This window comes from Bombina bombina, chromosome 8 (genome assembly GCF_027579735.1).
Source record: "Bombina bombina isolate aBomBom1 chromosome 8, aBomBom1.pri, whole genome shotgun sequence".
Lineage (NCBI taxonomy): Eukaryota > Metazoa > Chordata > Amphibia > Anura > Bombinatoridae > Bombina > Bombina bombina.
Window position 1 is genome coordinate 24,391,929 of NC_069506.1, and position 24,904 is coordinate 24,416,832.

Genomic DNA, 24,904 nt, shown 5'->3' on the forward strand with positions numbered 1-24,904 from the left:
AGTATATATGTGTATTATATATGTAGGTATATACTGTATATAGTACAGTATGTATTTGTATAGCGTGTGCATGTGTGACTGTGAGTATATATGTGTGTTATATATGTAGGCATATACTGTATAAACTGTTTATAGTACAGTATGTATTTGTATAGCGTGTGCATGTGTGACTGTGAGTATATAGGTGTGTTATATATGTAGGCATATACTGTATAAACTGTTTATAGTACAGTATGTATTTGTATAGAGTGTGCATGTGTGACTGTGAGTGTTTATGTGTATTACATATGTAGGTATATACATATATACCATATAGTACTGTATGTATTTGTGTAAAGTGTACATGTGTGACTGTGAGTAAATATGTGTATTACATACGTAGGCATATACTGTATATACTGTATATAGTACAGTATGTATTTGTATAGAGTGTGCATGTGTGATTGTGAGTATATATGTGTATTATATATGTAGGCATATACTGTATATAGTACAGTATGTATTTGTATAGAGTGTGCATGTGTGACTGTGAGTATATATGTGTATTTATATATGTAGGCATATACTGTATATACTGTATATAGTACAGTATGTATTTGTATAGAGTGTGCATGTGTGATTGTGAGTATATATGTGTATTATATATGTAGGCATATACTGTATATAATACTGTATGTATTTGTATAGAGTGTGCATGTGTGACTGTGAGTATATATGTGTATTATATATGTAGGCATATACTGTATATACTGTATATAATACAGTATGTATTTGTATAGAGTGTGCATGTGTGACTGTGAGTATATATGTGTATTATATATGTAGGCATATACTGTATATACTGTATATAGTACATTATGTATTTTATAGAGTGTGCATGTGTAACTGTGAGTATATATGTGTATTATGTATGTAGGCATATATTGTATATACTGTATATAATACTGTATATAATACTGTATGTATTTTATAGAGTGTGCATGTGTAACTGTGAGTATATATGTGTATTATATATATATAGGCATATATTGTATATACTGTGTATAATACTGTATGTATTTGTATAGAGTGTGCATGTGTGACTGTGAGTATATATGTGTATTATATATGTAGGCATATACTGTATATAATACTGTATGTATTTGTATAGAGTGTACATGTGTGACTGTGAGTATATATGTGTTTATGTATATATGGTTCTGTGTGAGACCTTTGGCCTAACTGTCATTTTTTTCCCTTTATAGCAGCCTTCCAGACGAAGAGGTCTCCACAGGCCGCACCACATAGAGGTGAACTGGAGCCATGTCGGGCTGCTGTTTTTCTTTTTGGTCTCCATTGCTATGACCGGCTGCTTTATATGGCAGTATAAACTCCCCAAGCAGGAACCCGGTACGTGTAACAAGGGGCCACAATCTTAAGTTAGAGCGTAGAAATGTGAGGAAGCAGGTTTTACAGAAATGGTGGTGGATTAGTGGACTAAACTTCTAATAGAGCTGGTAAACAGTATACAAAGACTGTTAAAGAATTAAAAAATGCTTGGGACGTGCAGTCTACCCTGAAAAACAAGTAACATGTAATATGGGTAGACTCGATGAGCCTTTTGGTTCATATCTAATTTAACATAAAATGCTATGTCTCTATCAATCTTTTTAATGCTGCTATTATGATGACTAGAAGGTCCTATGTTCGTGCTTATCTCAGTTTAAAAAAAAAATTAAATACCAATATGATAATTTGATGGCAATATTGTGAACGTGCCGGTCAAATGCCTAATTGCATAATTAAAGGGCCAATGAAAGTGATGCAGTATAGCTGTAAAAAGCTGACTAGAAAATATCTCCTGAACATCTCTATGTAAAAAGAAAGATATTTTACCTCAAAAGTTCCTCAGTAGCCACATCCCATTGTAAAGGACTTCTAAGCAGCATTTTAGTGTGTCTGCCCTGGGACAGCTTAGGGGATGAGCCTCGTGAACTCTCATATTATTTCCCTATTCAGCTTACTATGAAATCTCATGAGAGTTAAGTCAAATCTCATGAGATCACAGTAAAAGAGTTAATGACCTCAGCACTGCTGATGCTGATTGGCTGCTGTTCATTTCTTATTTTTTTTTTTTTTTTTTACCTGCAGCTGGGAGCAGCTGAGTATAACTTTTTACACAGAACTTACTCTGCTGAGCTGAGGAGATTGTGAGGTAACATATCTTCCTTTTTTACATAGAGATGCTCAGGTGATATTTTCCTGTCAGCTTTTTACAGTTACACTGCATCAGTTTCAAGTGATTTAGCATATGAGTATTATGTATTATGAGTATTATGTTCGTGATTCAGATAGAGCATGAAATTTTAAGCAACTTTAACTTTAAGCAAATTTACTTTCATTCTCTTGGTATCCTTTGTTGTAAAACATTAGGTAGGCTCAGGGACAGCAATGCACGAGTAGCTCGCTGGTGATTGGTGGCTACACACCTTGTCATTGGATCACCAGATCTGTTCATCTAGGTCCAAGTTGTTCATTGCTGCTCTGGAGCTGACTTTAACTATGTGTTTAACCTATTTGCAGGGCCTAAACACCTAGAGATATGCAAGTAACAGTGCAAAAATTATATGCACTTAACACATTAGAGAATTTTCTTTTACACTTTGCTGTAATTAAACAGAGAGTGCTTAATGATCTAGTGAGATGATCTAAGACGTCTCGTCAGTACTGTATGGCCTCACGAAGAATTATAGAAAGGCAAAGTTGAACTTGGTATCTGTCTATGCAGGTTTGGATGTGAAGGAGATATAAATACATTACAATACAATTCTAAAAATAAAAGCCCACAAAGATTTTGAGTAATTTCCACCACCCCCCACCCCCCAGTTGTCATGATTAGACCCAGAGTTACATGCAAACGTTTGTGCAATAAAACACATTGCTAAGGTTGGCCTTCTACTGAACATCTGTAAACATTTTTCAGCTCCACTAGAGAAGGAAGAAGCTCTTGATGTGGTCCAAATGTGCCCTCGTAACCCAGAACCGGTGCCACTGGATCACCCGATACCTGCTTTGAAAGAGGCCCTTGAAAAGGTAGAGCCATTTGTCTTGGCTGCTGTTTGCGCTTCTGATTGGCTTGGGATAATATCACACTTCTGCTCTTACAAGATAACAGAACAATTTTAGAAAGGCAAATTTTGCTTGTTTATCTCACTATGGGCTAATTGATAAGTAATGCGCTAACTGCTGTGCACAAGCGAAAAGGGGTATAAAGCAGCAATTTGCGTGCATTGGAAGTAGCGTGCGTATTACAAGTTGAAAATAATCGTATTCGCTTGATCGCAATTGAATTTAACATACGTCGGGATAGCGTAACTTCAGAGCTCTGATTATCTTTTACACTTGACCAAAAAGTTGCACAAAACACAACAAATATACATTGTACAGTACAGTTATCTGTCCATAAAAATTATTTTAAAAACAATATTGCATAAAAAGTAATAAGAGCTTAAAGATATGAAGTCCCAGGTCTGCAAAGGGCTTAAACATAGAGATACATATATACACATGTCTAAATATGTTTATGTAGGTAAAAAAATATATATATGTATATATGTGTGTATATGTACTTGTACTTGTATACACATAAAAATACATAAATACATATGTACACATGTCTAAATATGTTTATGTAGGTAAATATATATATATATATATATATGTATATATGTGTGTATATGTACTTGTACTTGTATACACATAAAAATACATAAATACATATATACACATGTCTAAATATGTTTATGTAGGTAAATATATATATATATATATATATATATGTATATATGTGTGTATATGTACTTGTACTTGTATACACATAAAAATACATAAATACATATGTACACATAAAAAGACATATATAAGTGCATTGGAGCCAATTGTAGTCAAGAATCTGAAAACATAAAATCATATTTATGCAATAATCATATTTAATAAAGTAATTACTGTAAATATTTCCAATGTTCTTCACGTATTTCCTATGTATTTTTAAATAGATATTCATATATATATATCTGTATATATCTATACCTATATATAATCATATAAATATATATATATATATATATATATATATATATACACTGTATATATATATCAGAAAACATCATGAATAAATAGAACCTATTCTTCTATGTGAAGAGCATTGGAATGTGAAATATTAATATTTCTGTTGGATTAGCGCACTTGAGTAAACGCGATCGGATTAACGCGTAAGGGTGTTCGTTTTACCCCACTTTTCTTGCAAGCTATTCAAAGTTCGGCTTCTTTACTTTCAACTTGCAATACGTGCACAACCCAACACGCGCAAAAGACTCAATTTTGCAAAGTTAACGTAGGAGCACTAATTTGCACTCCACTCGTATTCTGGCACTATTATGCAGGTTCTGGGTATGAAGGAAACACCTACATTACAACATAATGCTCAAAAATAGACCCCAAAGATTTTGCGTAATTTCACTTTATGCCGGCGAGGTTTTGCTCATCAGACACTTAGGGTTTAGTAGCCAGGAGAGTGACCGTACTATGGCACTGGGTCTGTAGAAGGGTTACCAGGTGCCCGGGATTCAGCTAGACAGTCCAGTATTTTGTCAGGTTGCCACGTAAAATCTATAATAAAAAATTGTGTCTAATTCTTTTTTTAAGGTCCCCTGTGTTTTTTAAAGTCCTGTTAGCGGCAGCTAATTTTAAAATGCCTCTGTACATTACATATATATATAGCCAAAATCAAAGTGATACTGCGCATGCGGTAGTTTGTGTGTTACTGCCAGCAAAGGAGGTAAAAAATGAGATCTTGGTCTTAATTGGAACTCTGCTCTGTCATCAAAAACTCTTCGGTATGGAGAGAAATCACACAGCATTTTGGGGGGCTTTTTTTGAGCATTATATTGTGTGTAGGTGTCTCTACTTCACATCCAGAACTCTGCAAAGCGAGATAAACAACTCTCAAACTAACATTTTAATTTAAGGGAACTTGTAGGGGCAAAACTTCTTAGGTAATCTGGCTAACGCAGAGATTTAGATGTTTAGACATTGTGGAAACTGCAACCACGTAGGTGTAAAAACACTGCTCTATATGTGTTTTGCAGTCTAGGAAGGGTCAAATCACTGCTGTGTGTGTGACATACCAGCAGCCGAATAAATTCTATATGTCTGGCAACCAAGGGTATAAAAATCACTACTATGTTGTGAAAAATCTATATGATGCATCGAGGGTTAAGCCTAACATAGAGCTTTGCGTAGAAGTCAATGTGACCACCATCTACTACTGATGCCTAGTAACCAACAGATTGTTCAGTATTTGTGACAAGGAGAGCTGGAACCCTAGTCTATAGTGCTGTCTGCCAAAGCTTGTTGCTTTAATTATATGTAGTAAAACAACTTTGAAATATAATTTGTTTCATAATTTCAGAATTGTGTCCCCTTTTTCTGTAATTTAATTCTTAAAATTGTAGGCATTCAAAATCTAGTGACCTATTTAATAGGGGTCTCTAATTGGCCACAGCAGAAAAGGTTACAACATGGCTGAGCCAGTTGCTTTAATAACACTAAAATGTTAAATGTATTTGTTTCAATATTTATACAAATAATCTATGTTCAGGCTAATCTTGCTTTGAGCACATCTAGTATTTATTTAGTGTTTATGTCCCTTTAAAGGGACCATTTAGGGACAGATTAATAGATTCATTATAATCTACTACCAACATGATGAAAATACATTAAATTTACAATTAATCCTAATACTCTGTCATTTATTGCAGGTTGACACACTTTTAAGGAGCAAAATCCGTACGCCGGGTCTGCCTGCCATGTCAGCCATTGTCACGTATAATGATACTGTCCTGTGGACAGGGAACTTTGGGAAGAAAAATGGATCTGACCCATCCTCTCCCCCTCCCACTGAGTACACTATATACAGGTAAGGTGATCAGCAAAAAGAGGAATGTAAAAAAGCAGCTGTGACTAGGGTGGTTTTTCTATCATCTATCTATCTATCTATCTATCTATCTCTCTGTCTGTGTCTGTCTGTCTATCTATCTATCTATCTATCTATATATACTGTATATATATATCTGTCTGTGTCTGTCTATCTATCTATCTATCTATCTATCTATCTATCTATCTATCTATATGTCTGTCTATCATCTGTCTGTGTGTCTATCATTCTATCTATTATTTCCATCTGCCTCTCAGCCTCTCTATCTATTTGCTTATCATCTCTGTCTGTCTATTGCCTGGCTACATATATAGCTCATAAATAGACAGCTTATTTTCAGATGTTAAACACATAGTTATTGACCAGCAATAACAAACTAAAAAACAGACGGCTAGATTTAGAATTTTGTCGGTAAAGACCCGCGTAGCTAACGCTGCTTTTTTTCCCAACGCACCCTTAAGACAACGCTGGTATTTAGAGTTGTCTGAGGGGCTGCGTTAGGCTCAAAAAAGGGAGCGTTTAGCCTAACTTAGCTCCACTTCAACCCTCAATACCAGCGTTGCTTACGGTAGCGGTAAGCAGCTAAAACGTGCTCGTGCACGATATCCCCATAGGAAACAATAGGGCAGTTTGGGCTGAAAAAAAAACTAACACCTGCAAAAAAAGCAGCGTTCAGCTCCGAACGCAGCCCCATTGTTTCCTATGGGGAAACACTCTCTAAGTCTGCACCTAACACCCTAACATGTACCCCGAGTCTAAACACCCCTAACCTTACACTTATTAACCCCTAATCTGCCGCCCCCGCTATTGCTGACACCTGCATTATACCATTAACCCCTAATCTGCCGCTCCGGACACCGCCGCAACCTACATTATCCCTATGAACCCCTAATCTGCTGCCCCTAACACCGCCGACCCCTATATTATAATTATTAACCCCTAATCTGCCCCCCCCCACGTCGCTGCCACATAACCTACACTTATTAACCCCTAATCTGCCGACTGGACATCGCCGCCACTATAATAAATAGTATTAACCCCTAATCTGCCCTCCCTAACATCGCCGCCACCTACCTACAATTATTAACCCCTAATCTCCCGCCCGCACCGTCGCCGCTACTATAATAAATTTATTAACCCCTAAACCTAACACCCCCTAACATAAATATAATTTAAATTAAACAAAATAATATTTCTAAAATTAAATAAAATAATCCTATTTAAAACTAAATACTTACCTAGAAAATAAACCCTAATATAGCTACAATATAACTAATAATTACATTGTAGCTATTTTAGGATTTATATTTATTTTACAGGCAATTTTGTATTTATTTTAACTAGGTACAATAGCTATTAAATAGTTTTAATAACTATTTAATAGCTACCTAGTTAAAATAAATACAAAATTACCTGTAAAATAAATCCTAACCTAAGTTACAAATACACCTAACACAACACTATAATTAAATTAATTAAATAAATTACATACAATTAGCTAAAATAAAATACAATAAAATAAACTATACTATAATACAAAAAAAACAAAACACTAAATTACAAAAAATAAAAAAGAATTACAAGCAGTTTAAACTAATTACACCTAATCTAAGCCCCCTAATAAAATAAAAAAGCCCCCCAAAATAAAAAATTACCTACCCTATTCTAAAATACAAAAGTAATCAGCTCTTTTACCAGCCCTTAAAAGGGCTTTTTGCGGGGCATTGCCCCAAAGTAATCAGCTCTTTTACCTGTAAAAAAAATACAATACCCCCCCCCCCAACATTACAACCCACCACCCACACACTCCTACTCTAACCCACCCAAACCCCCCTTAAATAAACCTATCGCTAACCCCATGAAGATCATCCTACCTTGAGTCGTCTTCACCCAGCCGAGCCAAATTCTTCATCCAAGGTGCGCAGAGGAGGTCCTTGATCCGGTAGAAGTCTTCATCCAAGCGGCAAAGAAGAGGTCCTCCATCCGGTAGAAGTGTTCATCCAGGCGGCGTCTTCAATCTTCATCCATCCGGAGCGGAGCGGAGCCATCTTCAATGGAGCCGACGTGGAGCCATCCTCTTCAACCGACGGACTAACGACGAATGAAGCCAATCAGATTTTTTCTACCTTAATTCCGATTGGCTGATAGAATTCTATCAGCCAATCGGAATTAAAGGGAAGCCATCTTGGATGACGTCCCTTAAAGGAACCTTCATTCGTCGTTAGTCCGTTGGTTGAAGAGGATGGCTCCGCGTCGGCTCCGTTGAAGATGGCTCCGCTCTGCTCCGGATGGATGAAGATTGAAGACGCCACCTGGATGAATACTTCTACCGGATCAAGGACCTCCTCTGCGCACTTTGGATGAAGAATTCGGCTCGGCTGGGTGAAGACGACTAAAGGTAGGATGATCTTCAGGGGGTTAGCCATAGGTTTATTTAAGGGGGGTTTGGGTGGGTTAGAGTAGGGGTGTGTGGGTGGTGGGTTGTAATGTTGGGGGGGTATTGTATTTTTTTACAGGTAAAAGAGCTGATTACTTTGGGGCAATGCCCCGCAAAAAGCCCTTTTAAGGGCTGGTAAAAGAGCTGATTACTTTTGTATTTTAGAATAGGGTAGGGAATTTTTTATTTTGGGGGGCTTTTTTATTTTATTAGGGGACTTAGATTAGGTGTAATTAGTTTAAACTGCTTGTAATTCTTTTTTATTTTTTGTAATTTAGTGTTTTTTTTTGTATTATAGTATAGTTTATTTTATTGTATTTTATTTTAGCTAATTGTATGTAATTTATTTAATTAATTAATTTAATTATAGTGTAGTGTTAGGTGTATTTGTAACTTAGGTTAGGATTTATTTTACAGGTAATTTTGTATTTATTTTAACTAGGTAGCTATTAAATAGTTATTAATTATTTAATAGCTATTGTATCTAGTTAAAATAAATACAAAGTTGCCTGTAAAATAAATATAAATCCTAAAATAGCTACAATGTAATTATTATTTATATTGTAGCTATATTAGGGTTTATTTTATAGGTAAGTATTTAGTTTTAAATAGGATTAATTTAGTTAATTTTTAGGAATATTATTTCGTTTAATTTAAATTATATTAATGTTAGGGGGGTGTTAGGGTTAGAGTTAGGTTCAGGGGTTAATAACTTTATTATAGTAGCGGCAACGTTGCGGGCGGGAGATTAGGGGTTAATAATTGTAGGTAGGTGGCGGAGATGTTAGGGAGGGCAGATTAGGGGTTAATCAAATTTATTATAGTGTTTGCAAGGCGGGATAGCGGCGGTTTAGGGGTTAATACATTTATTATAGTGGCGGCGAGGTCCGGTCGGCAGATTAGGGGTTAATAAGTGTAGTTAGGTGGCTGCGACGTTGGGGGGGCAGATTAGGGGTTAATAAATATAATATAGGGGTCGGCGATGTTAGGGGCAGCAGATTAGGGGTTTATAGCTATAATGTAGGTGGCGGCGGTGTCCGGTTGGCAGATTAGGGGTTAAAATATTTTATTATAGTGGCGGCGATGTGGGGGGGCCTCGGTTTAGGGGTTCATAGGTAGTTTATGGGTGTTAGTGTACTTTAGAGCACAGTAGTTAAGAGCTTTATATTCCGGCGTTAGCCCATAAAGCTCTTAACTACTGACTTTTTTTGGCGGTAGGAGTCTTGTCGGTAGAGGGTCTACCGCTCACTTCTCCCAAGACTCCAAATACCAGCGTTAGGCAGATCCCATTGAAAAGATAGGATACGCAATTGGCGTAAGGGCATCTGCGGTAGCCTGGAATCGCGGTAGGGAAGTGAGCGTTAGACCCTTTCCTGGCTGACTCTAAATACCAGCGGGCGGCCAAAAGCAGCGTTAGGACCCCTTAACGCTGCTTTTGACGGCTAACGCCAAACTCTAAATCTAGCCGTAAGAAAATTCTTTAATAGAGGATTTTCTTACTGCAGCTGTACGTCCCTTAAATGCGAAAAAAACAACATTTGTTAAATAGTTTCACAATATTTAACTATTATGAAAAATTAGTATTGTTCTCTCCTTGACCCCTGTACCTCATCATATAAACGGTATGAGTATTTTTGTGGGTAGTATAGATGTATTAAAGGGACACTAAAGTAAAAATTTAAACTTTTATGATTCAGATAGAGCATACAATGTACTTCTATGATCACATTTTGCACATTCTTTTTATATACACACTTTTTGAAGGCTCGTGCGGAAACAGAGGTATACGGCCCCATTCGTGCTGTGATAAATCGGCCCCTTAGTGTTATTGCATTGTCTTTATATTATGTACTTGTTAATTATGCAACTCTACTGTATTTAGTGCTCCTTTAACTATTGTGTCATTTTCCCCTCAGAATTGCCAGCATCTCTAAGATATTCCCTTCGTTAATGTTGTACAAGCTGTGGGAAGACGGAGAAGTTGCCTCACTGGATGATCCCTTAGAGCGTTACGCAGAAAACTTCTCTATCAAAAACCCACTTGGTCGCGGCCAACTGTCTGATCACAGATACATGGCAAATGGCATTGTGTTACTGGGGAAAGAGAGCCAAGCGATGAAACCATCACCAGTTACACTGCGCCGGATGGCAAGCCATCTGTCAGGTGACATCAGATAGCGTTGATCCTAGACAGTAGCTGACGTACCCTCTCATGGAGCGCTTCACTATAAACACATGCCACTCACTGTATATATGAAGGGAGATTTAGTATATAGATGGGACACATTCCTCTACATATTTACAGGAAATAAGTTAGATGAATCTATAAACCATTTGTTCCTGACAGTGCAGAGAACATGTTAAGTGTCTAGATCCCTCTGTATAGGGTTATTACACAACCTATAGTTAACTGTTACTTCCTAATATGATTAGACGAAGCTCATTCCTGATCAGCTAATCTGCTGCACATGCTTGAAAAAAAAAAAAAAAACAGAGTTGGAAGCTCAGTGAAGTCTATAGTTTATTAAAAAGACAAGTAATGGGTTAAATTTCTTGAAATTAAAGGAACATTAAAGTCACATATTCATAGTTTATTTCAGTAATTAAGTGCAGCACTTTGAAAGATCTGTATACAAAATAAACATATTAAAAGCGTATTAAATTCACTATCACCTAGATTACGAGTTTTGCGTCAAACAGTGTGCGAAACTAACGCCAAAAAAGTTGCATTATTTCACTATCCATAGCGCTGGTATTACGAGTTATTGAGAAACCTCCTTATGCGTGCGATATGGTAGCGTTAAGCTCCATACCGCACAAAATCCAAGGGCTGCTTTGACGTGCTTGTGCACCCTTTCCCCAATAGACATCAATGTGGAGAGAGTGTTAGAAAAAAAGTGCGGAATGAAAAATCTCTGTAACGCAACCCCATTGATGTCTATGGGGGAAAAAAAGTTACGTTTAAACCTAACACCCTAACATAAACCCCAAGGGGCATATTTATGATTGTGCAAGCGGACATGATCCGATATAGCGGATCATGTCTGCTGCACAACGATAAATGCTGACAGCATACGCTCTCTGCATTTATCAGTGCACCAGCAGTTATTGTGAACTGCTGGTGCAATACCACCCCCTGCAGATTTGCGGCCAATCGGCCACTAGCAGGGGGTGTCAATCAACCCGATAGTATTCTATCGGGTTGATTTCTGACGATTTTTGTCCGCGGCTTAAGAGCAGGCAGACAGGTTATGGAGCTGCTTCATAACTTCTGTTTCCGGCGAGCCTGAAGGCTCGCTGGAAACACGGTGCATCAAGCTCCGTACGGAACTTGATAAATGTGCCCCCAGGTCTAAACACCCCTAATCTGCCGCCCCTGACATCGCTGACACTATCGGCTAGATTTAGAGTTTTGTCGGTAACGACCCGAAAAACTAACGCCCGCGTTTGTCTGGCCGCACCATAAAAATAACTCTGGTATTGAGAGTCCACATAAAGGCTGCGTTAGGCTCCAAAAAAGGAGCGTAGAGCATTTTTAACGCAGCCTCAACTCTCGATACCAGAGTTGCTTACGGACGCGGCCAGCCTCAAAAACGTGCTCGTGCACGATTCCCCCATAGGAAACAATGGGGCTGTTTGAGCTGAAAAAAAACCTAACACCTGCAAAAAAGCCGCGTTCAGCTCCTAACGCAGCCCCATTGTTTGCTATGGGGAAACACTTCCGACGTCTGCACTTAACACTCTAACATGTACCCCGAGTCTAAACACCCCTAACCTTACACTTATTAACCCCTAATCTTCCGCCCCCGCTATCGCTGACCCCTGCATATTATTATTAACCCCTAATCTGCCGCTCCGTAAACCGCCGCTACTTACATGATCCCTATGTACCCCTAATCTGCTGCCCTAACATCGCCGACCCCTATATTATATTTATTAACCCCTAATCTGCCCCCCACAACGTCGCCTCCACCTGCCTACACTTATTAACCCCTAATCTGCCGACCGGACCGCACCGCTATTATAATAAAGTTATTAACCCCTAATCCGCCTCACTAACCCTATCATAAATAGTATTAACCCCTAATCTGCCCTCCCTAACATCGCCGACACCTAACTTCAATTATTAACCCCTAATCTGCCGACCGAATCTCGCCGCTATTCTAATAAATGTATTAACCCCTAAAGCTAAGTCTAACCCTAATACTAACACCCCCCTAAGTTAAATATAATTTAAATCTAACGAAATTAATTAACTCTTATTAAATAAATTATTCCTATTTAAAGCTAAATACTTACCTGTAAAATAAATCCTAATATAGCTACAATATAAATTATAATTATATTATAGCTATTTTAGGATTTATATTTATTTTACAGGTAACTTTGTATTTATTTTAACCAGGTACAATAGCTATTAAATAGTTAAGAACTATTTAATAGCTAAAATAGTTAAAATAATTACAAATTTACCTGTAAAATAAATCCTAACCTAAGTTACAAATAAACCTAACACTAGACTATCAATAAATTAATTAAATAAACTACCTACAATTACCTACAATTAACCTAACACTACACTATCAATAAATTAATTAAATACAATTGCTACAAATAAATACAATTAAATAAACTAGCTAAAGTACAAAAAATAAAAAAGAACTAAGTTACAAAAAATAAAAAAATATTTACAAACATAAGAAAAATATTACAACAATTTTAAACTAATTACACCTACTCTAAGCCCCCTAATAAAATAACAAAGCCCCCCAAAATAAAAAAATGCCCTACCCTATTCTAACTTACTACAGTTCAAAGCTCTTTTACCTTACCAGCCCTGAACAGGGCCCTTTGCGGGGCATGCCCCAAGAAGTTCAGCTCTTTTGCCTGTAAAAAAAAAACATACAATACCCCCCCCAACATTACAACCCACCACCCACATACCCCTAATCTAACCTAAACCCCCCTTAAATAAACCTAACACTAAGCCCCTGAAGATCATCCTACCTTGTCTTCACCATACCAGGTTCACCGATCGGTCCAGAAGAGCTCCTCCGATGTCCTGATCCAAGCCCAAGCGGGGGGCTGAAGAGGTCCATGATCCGGCTGAAGTCTTCATCCAAGCGGGGCAGAAGAGTTCTTCCATCCGATTGAAGTCTTCATCCAAGCGGCATCCATCCGGAGCGAAGCGGCAGCATCCTGAAGACCTCCACCGCGGAACATCCATCCTGGCCGACGAATGACGGTTCCTTTAAATGACGTCATCCAAGATGGCGTCCCTCAAATTCCGATTGGCTGATAGGATTCTATCAGCCAATCGGAATTAAGGTAGGAATATTCTGATTGGCTGATGGAATCAGCCAATCAGAATCAAGTTCAATCCGATTGGCTGATCCAATCAGCCAATCAGATTGAGCTTGCATTCTATTGGCTGTTCCGATCAGCCAATAGAATGCGAGCTCAATCTGATTGGCTGATTGGATCAGCCAATCGGATTGAACTTGATTCTGATTGGCTGATTCCATCAGCCAATCAGAATATTCCTACCTTAATTCCGATTGGCTGATAGAATCCTATCAGCCAATCGGAATTCGAGGGACACCATCTTGGATGACGTCCCTTAAAGGAACCGTCATTCTGCAGTTGGACGTCGCCGGAAGAAGATGGGTCCGCGGTGGAGATCTTCAGGATGGAGCCGGTCGTCATCGGATGAAGATAGAAGATGCCGCTTGGATCAAGATGGTTGCCGGTCCGGATCGCCTCTTCTTCCCGGATAGGATGAAGACTTTGGAGCCTCTTCTGGACCTCTTCAGGCACCGGATGATGGATCGCCAACCCCCGCTTGGGTTGGATGAAGATTTTGGAGCCAGGACGGATCGGTGATACCTGGTGAGGTGAAGACAAGGTAGGATGATCTTCAGGGGCTTAGTGTTAGGTTTATTTAAGGGGGGTTTGGGTTAGATTAGGGGTATGTGGGTGGTGGGTTGTAATGTTGGGGGGGGTATTGTATGTTTTTTTTTTACAGGCAAAAGAGCTGAACTTCTTGGGGCATGCCCCGCAAAGGGCCCTGTTCAGGGCTGGTAAGGTAAAAGAGCTTTTAACTTTAGTAATTTAGAATAGGGTAGGGCATTTTTTATTTTGGGGGGCTTTGTTGTTTTATTAGGGGGCTTAGAGTAGGTGTAATTAGTTTAAAATTGTTGTAATATTTTTCTTATGTTTGTAGATATTTTTTTATTTTTTGTAACTTAGTTCTTTTTTATTTTTTGTACTTTAGCAAGTTTATTTAATTGTATTTATTTGTAGCAATTGTATGTAATTAATTTATTGATAGTGTAGTGTTAGGTTAATTGTAGGTAATTGTAGGTAGTTTATTTAATTAATTTATTGATAGTATAGTGTTAGTTTTAATTGTAACTTAGTTTAGGATTTCTTTTACAGGTAAATTTGTAATTATTTTAACTATTTTAGCTATTAAATAGTTCTTAACTATTTAATAGCTATTGTACCTGGTTAAAATAAATACAAAGTTACCTGTAAAATAAATATAAATCCTAAAATAGCTATAATATAATTATAATTTATATTGTAGCTATATTAGGATTTATTTTACAGGTAAGTATTTAGCTTTAAATAGGAATAATTTATTTAATAAGAGTTAATTTATTTTGTTAGATTTAAATTATATTTAACTTAGGGGGGTGTTAGTGTTAGGGTTAGACTTAGCTTTAGGGGTTAATCCATTTATTAGAATAGCAGTGAGCTCCGGTCGTCAGATTAGGGGTTAATAATTGAAGTTAGGTGTCGGCGATGTTAGGGAGGGCAGATTAGGGGTTAATACTATTTATTATAGGGTTAGTGAGGCGGATTAGGGGTTAATAACTTTATTATAGTAGCGCTCAGGTCCGCTCGGCAGATTAGGGGTTAATAAGTGTAGGCAGGTGGAGGCGACGTTGTGGGGGCAGATTAGGGGTTAATAAATATAATATAGGGGTCGGCGGTGTTAGGGGCAGCAGATTAGGGGTACATAGGGATAATGTAGCTGGCGGGCGGCGGCGTGCGGACGGCAGATTAGGGGTTAATAAGTGTAGGTAGCTGGCGGCGACGTTGTGGGGGGCAGATTAGTGGTTAATAAAATATAATACAGGGGTCGGCGGTGTTAGGGGCAGCAGATTAGGGGTACATAAGGATAACGTAGGTGGCGGTCGGCAGATTAGGGGTTAAAAAAATTTAATCGAGTGGCGGCGATGTGGGGGGACCTCGGTTTAGGGGTACATAGGTAGTTTATGGGTGTTAGTGTACTTTAGAGTACAGTAGTTAAGAGCTTTATGAACCGGCGTTAGCCCAGAAAGCTCTTAACTACTGACTTTTTTCACGCGGCTGGAGTTTTGTCGTTAGAATTCTAACGCTCACTTCAGAAACAACTCTAAATACCGGAGTTAGGAAGATCCCATTGAAAAGATAGGATACGCAATTGACGTAAGGGGATCTGCGGTATGGAAAAGTCGCGGCTGAAAAGTGAGCGTTAGACCCTATTTTGAGTGACTCTAAATACCGGCGGTAGCCTAAAACCAGCGTTAGGAGCCCCTAACGCTGGTTTTCACGGCTACCGTCAAACTCCAAATCTAGGTCTATAAAAGTTATTAACCCCTATTCCGCCGCTCCCGACATTGCGACACTTAAATAAAGTTATTAACCCCTATTCCGCTGCTCCCCGACATCGCCAACACTATAATAAAGTTATTAACCCCAATTCCGCCGCTCCCCAACATCGCCACCACTAAATAAACCTATTAAACCCTAAACCTCCGGCCCCCTACATCGCGCTACTAAATAAACCCATTAACCCCTAAACTGCCAGCCCCCCCACATCGCAAAACACTAAGTTAAACTATAAACCTCTAAACCTAACACCCCCCTAACTTAAAATTAAAATTACAATATAACTATCTTAAAATAAATAAAAACTTACCTGTGAAATAAAAATAAACCTAACATTAAACTATAAATTAACCTAACATTACTATTCTAATAAAATAAAAAAATACTACCAATAAAAAAAATCTAAATTACAAATTTAAAAAAACTTAACACTACGAAAAAATTAAAAAAATCTAAAATTACACTAAATTACGAAAAATAAAAAACACTAAGCTTACAAAAAATAATAAACTAAATTATCAAAAATAAAAACAATTACACCTAATCTAATAGCCCTATAAAAATAAAAAAGCCCCCCCAAATAAAAACACCCCCTAGCCTGCAATAAACTACCAATAGCCCTTAAAAGGGCCTTTTGTAGGGCATTGCCCTAAGTTAAACAGCTCTTTTACCTGTAAAAAAATACAAAGTCCCCCCAACAGTAAAACCCACCACCCAACCAACCCCCCAAAATAAAAAACCTAACTCTAAAAAAAAACTAAGTTACCCATTGCCCCTAAAGGGGCATTTGTATGGGCATTGCCCTTAAAAGGGCATTCAGCTCTTTTTCACTGACCTTAAAAGAGCATTCAGCTCTTTTCCAAAAGCCCAAAGCCCTAAGCTAAAAAAAAACCACCCAAAAAACCTAACACTAACCCCATAAAATCTACTCACGGTTCCCGAAGTCCGGACATCCATCTTCATCCAGACGACGAGAAGTCTTCATCCAGGTGGCGATATCTTCATCCATTCCAGGGACATCTTCTATCTTCATCCCAGCAGCACGGAGTGGAGCCATCCTGGAAGCCGATCCCATCCTGTGCGGAGCGTCCTCTTCATACGGTCACTGCCGTACACTGAAGATGAATGCAAGGTAGCCGTTTTAAAATGGCGTACCTTGCATTCCTATTGGCTGATTTGAGTCTTCAAATTCAAATCAGCCAATAGGATGAGAGCTTCTGAAATCCTATTGGCTGTTCAAAACAACTTAAACAACTTTCCAATTTACTTCTTTATAAAATTTGCTTCATTCTTTTGGTATTCTTTACTGACAAGCAGCAATGCACTACTGGGAGCTAGCTTGACACATTGGGTGATCGAATGACATGAGTTTTTTATATATATATATATATATATGTGAGTGGGTGTGTGCAGCTAGCTCCCAGTAATGCATTGCTTCATCCTGGCTCATGGCTTTCATCTGGGTACCTGAGATCTGTGCTTACTCTCTGGCTCCACCTACCCTCCAGCTGTACACAGTTCTGTAATCAACTACATAAACCACTCCCTGCCTGACATTGAGCCACAGGCTTTTTTGTTTGTGCCTCTGATATTTTCTGAAACCCACTGACCGATCTGCTGGCTCATGACCCAGACTGCTCTTCAGTCTCTGCCTTTGGATTTTCCCTTTTGTCTTGTTGCCTGACATTTGACCTCCTGTTTAGACTTTATTTTGCCTATTGTCTGTCAATTCTGTACTGGTTTTCTGGAAGTTGCTGACCTCACTACTATCTGTTTTGTACACCTCTTAGCCCTGGCGTGGGCCCACAGTTTAAATCAGACGTGAGCCATCATCCAACCCAGCCTGGGCTGTTTGTCCAAACCAGATGGTTTACAGACTGTAAGATACAATCCCTGTCAAGGAAGTACCATATTGTATCCTGTCACAGAGCCTGCCTGGTATCCTGTCATAACCTCAGAGCCTGCCTGTTATCCTGCCACTGCCTCAAAACCTGCCTGGTATCCTTTCAAAGCCACAGAACCTGCCTGGTATCTTGTCACAGCCACAGAACCTGCCTGGTATCCTTGTCAAAGCCATAAAGCCTGCCTGGTATCCTTTCAAAGCAACAGATACTGCCTGGTATCTTGTCACAGCCACAGAACCTGCCTGGTATCTTTGTCAAAGCCACAAAGCCTGCCTGGTATCATTTCAAAGTCACAGAACCTGTCTAGTATCCTGTCACAGCCACAGAGCCAGCCTGGTATCCTATCATAACCTCAGAGCCTGCCTGGTATCCTGCTAATGCCACAGAACCTGCCTGGTATCCTGTCAAAGCCACAGAACCTGTCTGGTATCCTGTCAAAGTCAGAGAACCTGCCTGGTATCCTATCAAAACCACAGAGCCTGCCTGGTATCCTGCCAAAATGCCTGCCTGTTATCCTGCCACTGCCACAAAACCTGCCTGGTATCCTGCCACTGACAAAGAACCTTCCTGGTATCCTGCCACTGCCACAGAGCCTGCCTAGTATCCTGCCACTGCCGCAGAGACTGCCTGGTATCCTGCCACTGTCACAGAGCCTGCCTGGTATCCTGCCACTGCCACAGAACCTGGCTGGTATCCTGCCACAGAACCTGGCTGGTATCCTGCCACTGTCACAGAGCCTGCCTGGTATCCTGCCAGTGCCACAGAACCTGCCTGGTATCCTGCCACTGCCACCGAGCCTGCCTGGTATCCTGTCATAACCTTAGAGCCTGCCTGGTATCTTGTCATTGACAAGTGTCTGCTGTATCCATCGTTACCTTCCTTGCTATAACCACTGAACAGTACTTATAAATTCAGTCCAATACCTATGTAGCTATTATGCCTAAAATCAGACAAGTTCCATTAGCATCATAGTAATCATAATTCCTATATAGAACGTACCTCACAAACAAGCTTCTTACACCTGATACTAACACAAACGTGACACCTAGGTATGATTTTCAACAAAGGATACCAAGAAAACAAAATAAATTAGCTAATAAAAGTAGGTTGGACAGTTGTTTAAAATTATATACTCTGAATTATGAAAGTTTAATTTTGACTACTGTCCCTTTAGAAAGATTTAAATAGACATATTAAATCTACACTGTGCGTTGAGGAGCGTGGAAAAAAAAAATAATTTGCAAAGATAAATTAACAGAAAATCAAACAAGATATATAACAAAAGTATACTTTTTTGTAATATGGGTTAATTCAACACTTTTATTAGGGAATCATGTTTAGTTCAATGTCCTTCTAATAAGAGGAACGCTAATTATCTATACTATGGGGCCTATTTATCAAAGGTCTTGCGGACCTGATCCGACAGTGCGTATCAGGTCCGCAAGACCTCGCTGAATGCGGAGAGCAATACGCTCTCCGCATTTGACATTTAACATTGCACCAGCAGCTCACAAGAGCTGCTGGTGCAACGCCACCCCCTGCCGACTCGCGACCGCCAGCAGGGAGGTGTCAATCAACCTGATCGTACTCGATCGGGTTGAATTCCGGCGATTCCTGTCCGCCTCATCAGAGCAGGCGGACAGGGTTATGGAGCAGGGTTCAGAGCTTGATAAATGGGCCCCAATGTCTATCATGCAGGCTGCACCATCAGATTGATATATATATTTTTTTAAAACCTTTCAGGTCTTCCCAGAAGATTGCGATCCACCAACCTGCTGTGGAAGGGCAAAACCCAGGACGCCATCGAGCTGCTCAGAGATGATGTTCTTGTGGCTGATCCTGGAACTAAGTGAGTTGATTGTATTTATAGCTGCAATTAATCATGTTGGGTTTTACAAATGGACCCATCTCCTTCACCCTTGTCCATGTGTTTCCTTAATATACCAGGCTTTTGATAACACTGATCCATCATATATCTCTGCAATTGTCTGCAAATATTATCCTCCCACCCCCTTGCTCTGCCCAAAACCTACTTTATTCTAGTCAACTTTAGGAATTTTCTAGAACATCACTGAATCACTCCCTAAAAACACTACTGTTCATGTTTCCTTACCTCAGAGCCATCTTCATTCTCATCAGCTCTTCTTGCACTCTTTTCAGCATGTAGGCTCAGGAGCCCACCTGTCCTGTGTATCACCTTTTTACAAGGTGACCTTCTGCAGATGGCAGCTCATGAGCAGTGCCCTCTACCTCTCATTACTTTTGTATTTTTTACCATGGCATAATGCACCTATGTTCTAGTGCTGCACAGTATGTTAATACTCTTGATATACAAAATAATATTAAAGTAACAAAAAAAACCCAATCTTTATACAAATAAAAAAAATAAAATAAACATTTAATGTCCTTTATAAATGCACTGCAGGACATGTAAAAGAACCACACAACCATGGTCACTATTAAAGGGACAGTACATTTTACTAAAATTAAACTTAAATGGAATGGAGGGAGCATAACATTTTAAACAGGGGTCAAGTCGAGCGGGAATGCATGGGAATGGAGTTCCTGCATTATTTTTGCAAGTGGAACCAAGTTTCGCCTGGACAGAGAACAGAAATTCTTCAGTAAACACTGCTGCTGCTGGTGGGAGTTGCTGGATCACAGTCTGGTTAGATGGATAGTGAGACCCTCTAGTAATGGGCAGTAACACTTCCTACAATACACTAAATGCAAGCCTGTCAGTGGTTGGTGCTGCTGTGTGATCAACCCACAATGTGTGGAACAGATGGTGCTTACATTTCTGTGTGGCTTGCTCTGGGGTTATTTAGCTCCCCTCAGCAGAAATAGGACTATTGTACATTAAGTGGGTGAGAGGAGTCTCAGGCCCAAAGGCAACCATTCAACCCTTCATTGGCTTTAATTTGCTTTAATTAACCAAAGTGTATAGATTATATACATATAATTACATTGTGTGTGTGTGTAAGTGTGTGTGTCTGTGTGTATTTATATAAAACAATATTGATTTTTGTAGGACTTGACCCCTGAATTTAAACAACTTTTATAAATTCTGCTTAATTCTCTTGGTATTCTTTGTGATCGTAGGGGAGCTCAGGAGCGTTCACATGTCTTTAGCAGTCTAAGGGCCCGATGATTTAAAGCTCTTTGAAATTAAATTGTTCCTAACTAGGGAACATGTACATCTAGGTTTGGTGCAAGTGAACAGCATCCCTTTAAAAGGGACATTAAACCCAATTTTTTTTTCTTTTATGTTTCAGATAGAGATTACAATTTTAAACAACTTTCCAGTTTACTTGTATTATCTAATTTGCCTAATTCTCTTGATATCCTTTGTTGGAAAGTATATCTAAATAGGATAAGTAGCTGTTGATTGGTGGCTGCACAAAGATGCCTTGTTTGACACACATGAATACACATGCACACAAATAATTGTCGTGAAAGAAAAATTACACTTTACATAAATGATAATTAAAGGGACATGAAATGAAAACAAATTAATTCAGGATTCAGAGCAGCCGATTTTAAACAATTTTCCAATGTACTTCTATTATCTAATTTGCTTTGTTCTCTTGGTATCCTTTATTGAAAATCACAACTAGGTAGGCTCAGGAGCAGCAATGCACTGCTGGTAGCTCGCTGCTGATAGGTAGCTGCACACATATGCCTCTTGCCAATGGCTCATCCAGTGTGTTCATCTAGCTCCCAGTAGTGATTTGCTGCTCTGTCAAACAAAGGATACAAAAGAGAATGAAGCAAATTTGATAATATAGGCCAAATTATCAAATGACGGGTGAACATGATTTGCTATAGCATTTAACACTGCACAAACAGTTCTGGTGAACTGCTTGTGCAATGCCGCCCCCTGCAGATTTGCAGCCAATCGGCCACTTGCAGGGGGTGTCAATCATACCAATTGAATTCGATCGGGCTGATTGCTGTTCGCCACCTCAGAGGTGGCAGATGAGTTAGGGAGCAGCAGTCCTAAGACCACTGCTTCTTAAAGGGACAGTCAAGTCCAAAAAAACTTTCATGATTTTAAATAGGGAATGTAATTTTAAACAACTTTCCAATTTACTTTTATCACACATGTTGCTTTGTTCTCTTGGTATTCTTAGTTGAAAGCTAAAGCTAGGAGGTTCATATGCTAATTTCTTAGACCTTGAAGACTGCCTCTAATCTGAATCCATTTTAAGCACTAGATGGCATTAGTTCACGTGTTTCATATAGATAACATTGAACTCATGCACGTGAAGTTACCCTGGAGATAGCACTGACTTGCTAAAATGCAAGTCTATCAAAAGAACTTAAATAAGGGAGCAGTCTGCAGAGGCTTAGATACAAGGTAATCACAGTGGTAAAAAGTATATTAATGGGTAATAAAGGGATTATCTTTCTTTTTAAACAAAAGAAATTCAAGTGTTGACTGTCACTTTAACTCCTGTTTCTGACGTGCGGAAACAGGTGCATTAGGCACCATTCAGGGGAAGATAAATCGGCCCCTATAAGTAGATTAGAAAGATGTTTAAAATGTCTGCTCTATCTGAACCATGAAAGGAAAATGAGGGGTTTTATTTCCCTTAAAAAAATTACTGTGAGTCTAATTTCATATTTGTTTTAAGAAACGTTTAATTGTTTTTCCAGGTGCCATTACAGTAATCTGGCTTTCTCCCTGCTGGCTCATGTCCTTGCTGAGCACACTTCTGAAGGTGACTACCAGCGCTGGGTGGTGGAGAATATCTTGGACAGAGTGGGCATGGAGGACACAGGTTTTGATATGACACCCCCCATCCTCGCTCAGATGGCTGTAGGTTTCTATAGCAGTGGGCAGCTAGCCCCACTCTATGATCTAGGCTGGTACCGACCATCTGGTCAGATGTATTCCACAGCAGCAGATATGGCCAAATTGGCAATGATGTTGTTGGGTACTTATCATCGACGAATCCTAGAACCAGATACCCTAAAGATCATGCTTACTCCCCTCTTTAAGTGTTCTTCTGACTACTTTGCCAACAAAACTGGTACACCATGGGAGGTAAATGAGTTATATGGTTATGACATTATTCGTAAGGATGGTGATTTGGATGGCTACTCTGCCACATTCTCCCTTATCCCTAAGCTTAAAATGAGCTTTACTGTCCTCATGTCAGGAACACGACCTCAACAAGAGGACATTGTGGACAAAACATATCGCTACCTCATTCCAGCCATGGAAAAATCTTTTCGAGAAGCAGAAAAAAGACTTAACCCAGCCCCCAACCCCACACCATATGTTGGCTATTACACTTATGCAAATCTAACTTTCTATGAGATCAAACAAGGACCCAATGGTGTCTTAACCATGCAGCAGTTTGGACCTCATATTGAAGAACTTATACCTGAAAACTACAGGACCATCCAGCTCCATTACTTGGAGGAACGCATCTTCCAAGTGATGTTTGAGAAGGAGTTTCCCTGCATTCTGAACTTGGGCTCGGCGTCAGTCTCACTTGAAACGCAGGACAAGCAACTTTTTAATTTCTACCCATTTGACTCTCAGAATTTGTCTCCAGGGTTTGATGCTCCAGGTCTCAACACGTACAATGTGCAGCGTATAACTCACAAACCTGTGTTCTACAATTAGATCACAGAAGTTTTTTACACTTTGTGACACAATACCATGCTAAACATTTTTTATACATAAAATATTTTTTCAAAAGTATATTTCCCATGCATTGCCGCTTGTAATATTGGTAAAAGCTGCTCTGATGGTCAAAAATATATTTGAAGCTGATGGAAGAAACTTCACAAGATTTAGAACACTATTGACTTGGACTTGTGAGACTGGGTTTATACATTCTCTGTAAATTCAGCTTGATTATCCAATGAGTTCTGTAGCTCCGAGAATCTCAGACCCCAGAACGTTAGGATGCTGCTGGTCACTTCTCAGTTTACCTCTTTGATGGGTTACCCACCACACATTGGGTCTGAGGTTGGAGTTTGAAGCTCAGATCCCAAAGCAGTGAGATAGTATTGACAACTTCACTAGTGGATTATTTTATAACTGTTGCATCTAAATTATACTGCCTATATAAACTAGTCTCCTAAAAATATATATATATATGCACGTGTGACTGCTCTGAGCTTTATCAGTTTTCATCACGCTCCTACATTGCAGTGGGCACATGAGTTTCCACCTAGCTATTGCTGACATAACCATTTACAATACAAAGCATCCATAGACACTCATCACCATGGAAACACAACAATATAACAGCAAAGATGAGAGCCGCAGGGTTACTGTTTGAAAGACTATTAAAATAATTTTCTGTAACCTACTGGGGGACCTTGTTTATTATAAAACAAACTTTTAAATTTGAGCTATTTCTTCAAAAACTCATTCTGCTAATTGTAATATATTTCATCTGCCAGCACAGATGAAAATAGTATTGAATACACAGGTGATTAACCAGTGTTTTGTTTTCCAGTTCCTTTGAAAAAATATGTGTACTAGAACAAGTAAAAAAATAAATATAGAAGAGATGATAGGGGGCGCCCTTGTTGAACCAAATATGTTAATAAAGCTAAACTAAGCAGTAAGTGTGACACAATCAAATGATGTAATAAAATATACTTGGAAAGATATCAATCACATATGTTATAAAGGGCTGGTGCTAGGATTTTTGGCTCCACAGGCAAAGACACATTTTGCTGCCCTCCCATCACAAAGAAATTATATACTCTGCCATTACAAAACAGATTTCCATTATTACATCAATATCTTGAGTCTTGACTGCTGATCTGATTTAATTTAATTTTAATAGTTAAAATGGTTCATTTCTGCATGACATAATGTACTAAAGTGGTGGCTCTGCACAACATAGCAAATCAGTGGTGGCTCTGCACAACATAGCAAATCAGTGGTGGCTCTGCATA

At 38.9% G+C, this 24,904-nt stretch overlaps 1 protein-coding gene across 1 annotated transcript in view; it reads left to right on the top strand.

Moving 5' to 3' along the window:
- The window catches only part of LACTBL1 (lactamase beta like 1), a 55,188-nt gene extending 30,840 nt beyond the window's left edge, over positions 1-24,348 (top strand). Inside the window, exons 3-8 of the mRNA XM_053690914.1 lie at positions 1,245-1,389; positions 2,963-3,072; positions 5,799-5,956; positions 10,328-10,575; positions 19,718-19,823; positions 22,634-24,348. Coding sequence (XP_053546889.1) covers positions 1,245-1,389; positions 2,963-3,072; positions 5,799-5,956; positions 10,328-10,575; positions 19,718-19,823; positions 22,634-23,612 — 1,746 coding nt within the window. The 3' untranslated portion in view covers positions 23,613-24,348. The remainder of the gene's footprint in view (positions 1-1,244; positions 1,390-2,962; positions 3,073-5,798; positions 5,957-10,327; positions 10,576-19,717; positions 19,824-22,633) is intronic.
- Positions 24,349-24,904: the final 556 nt, after the last annotated feature.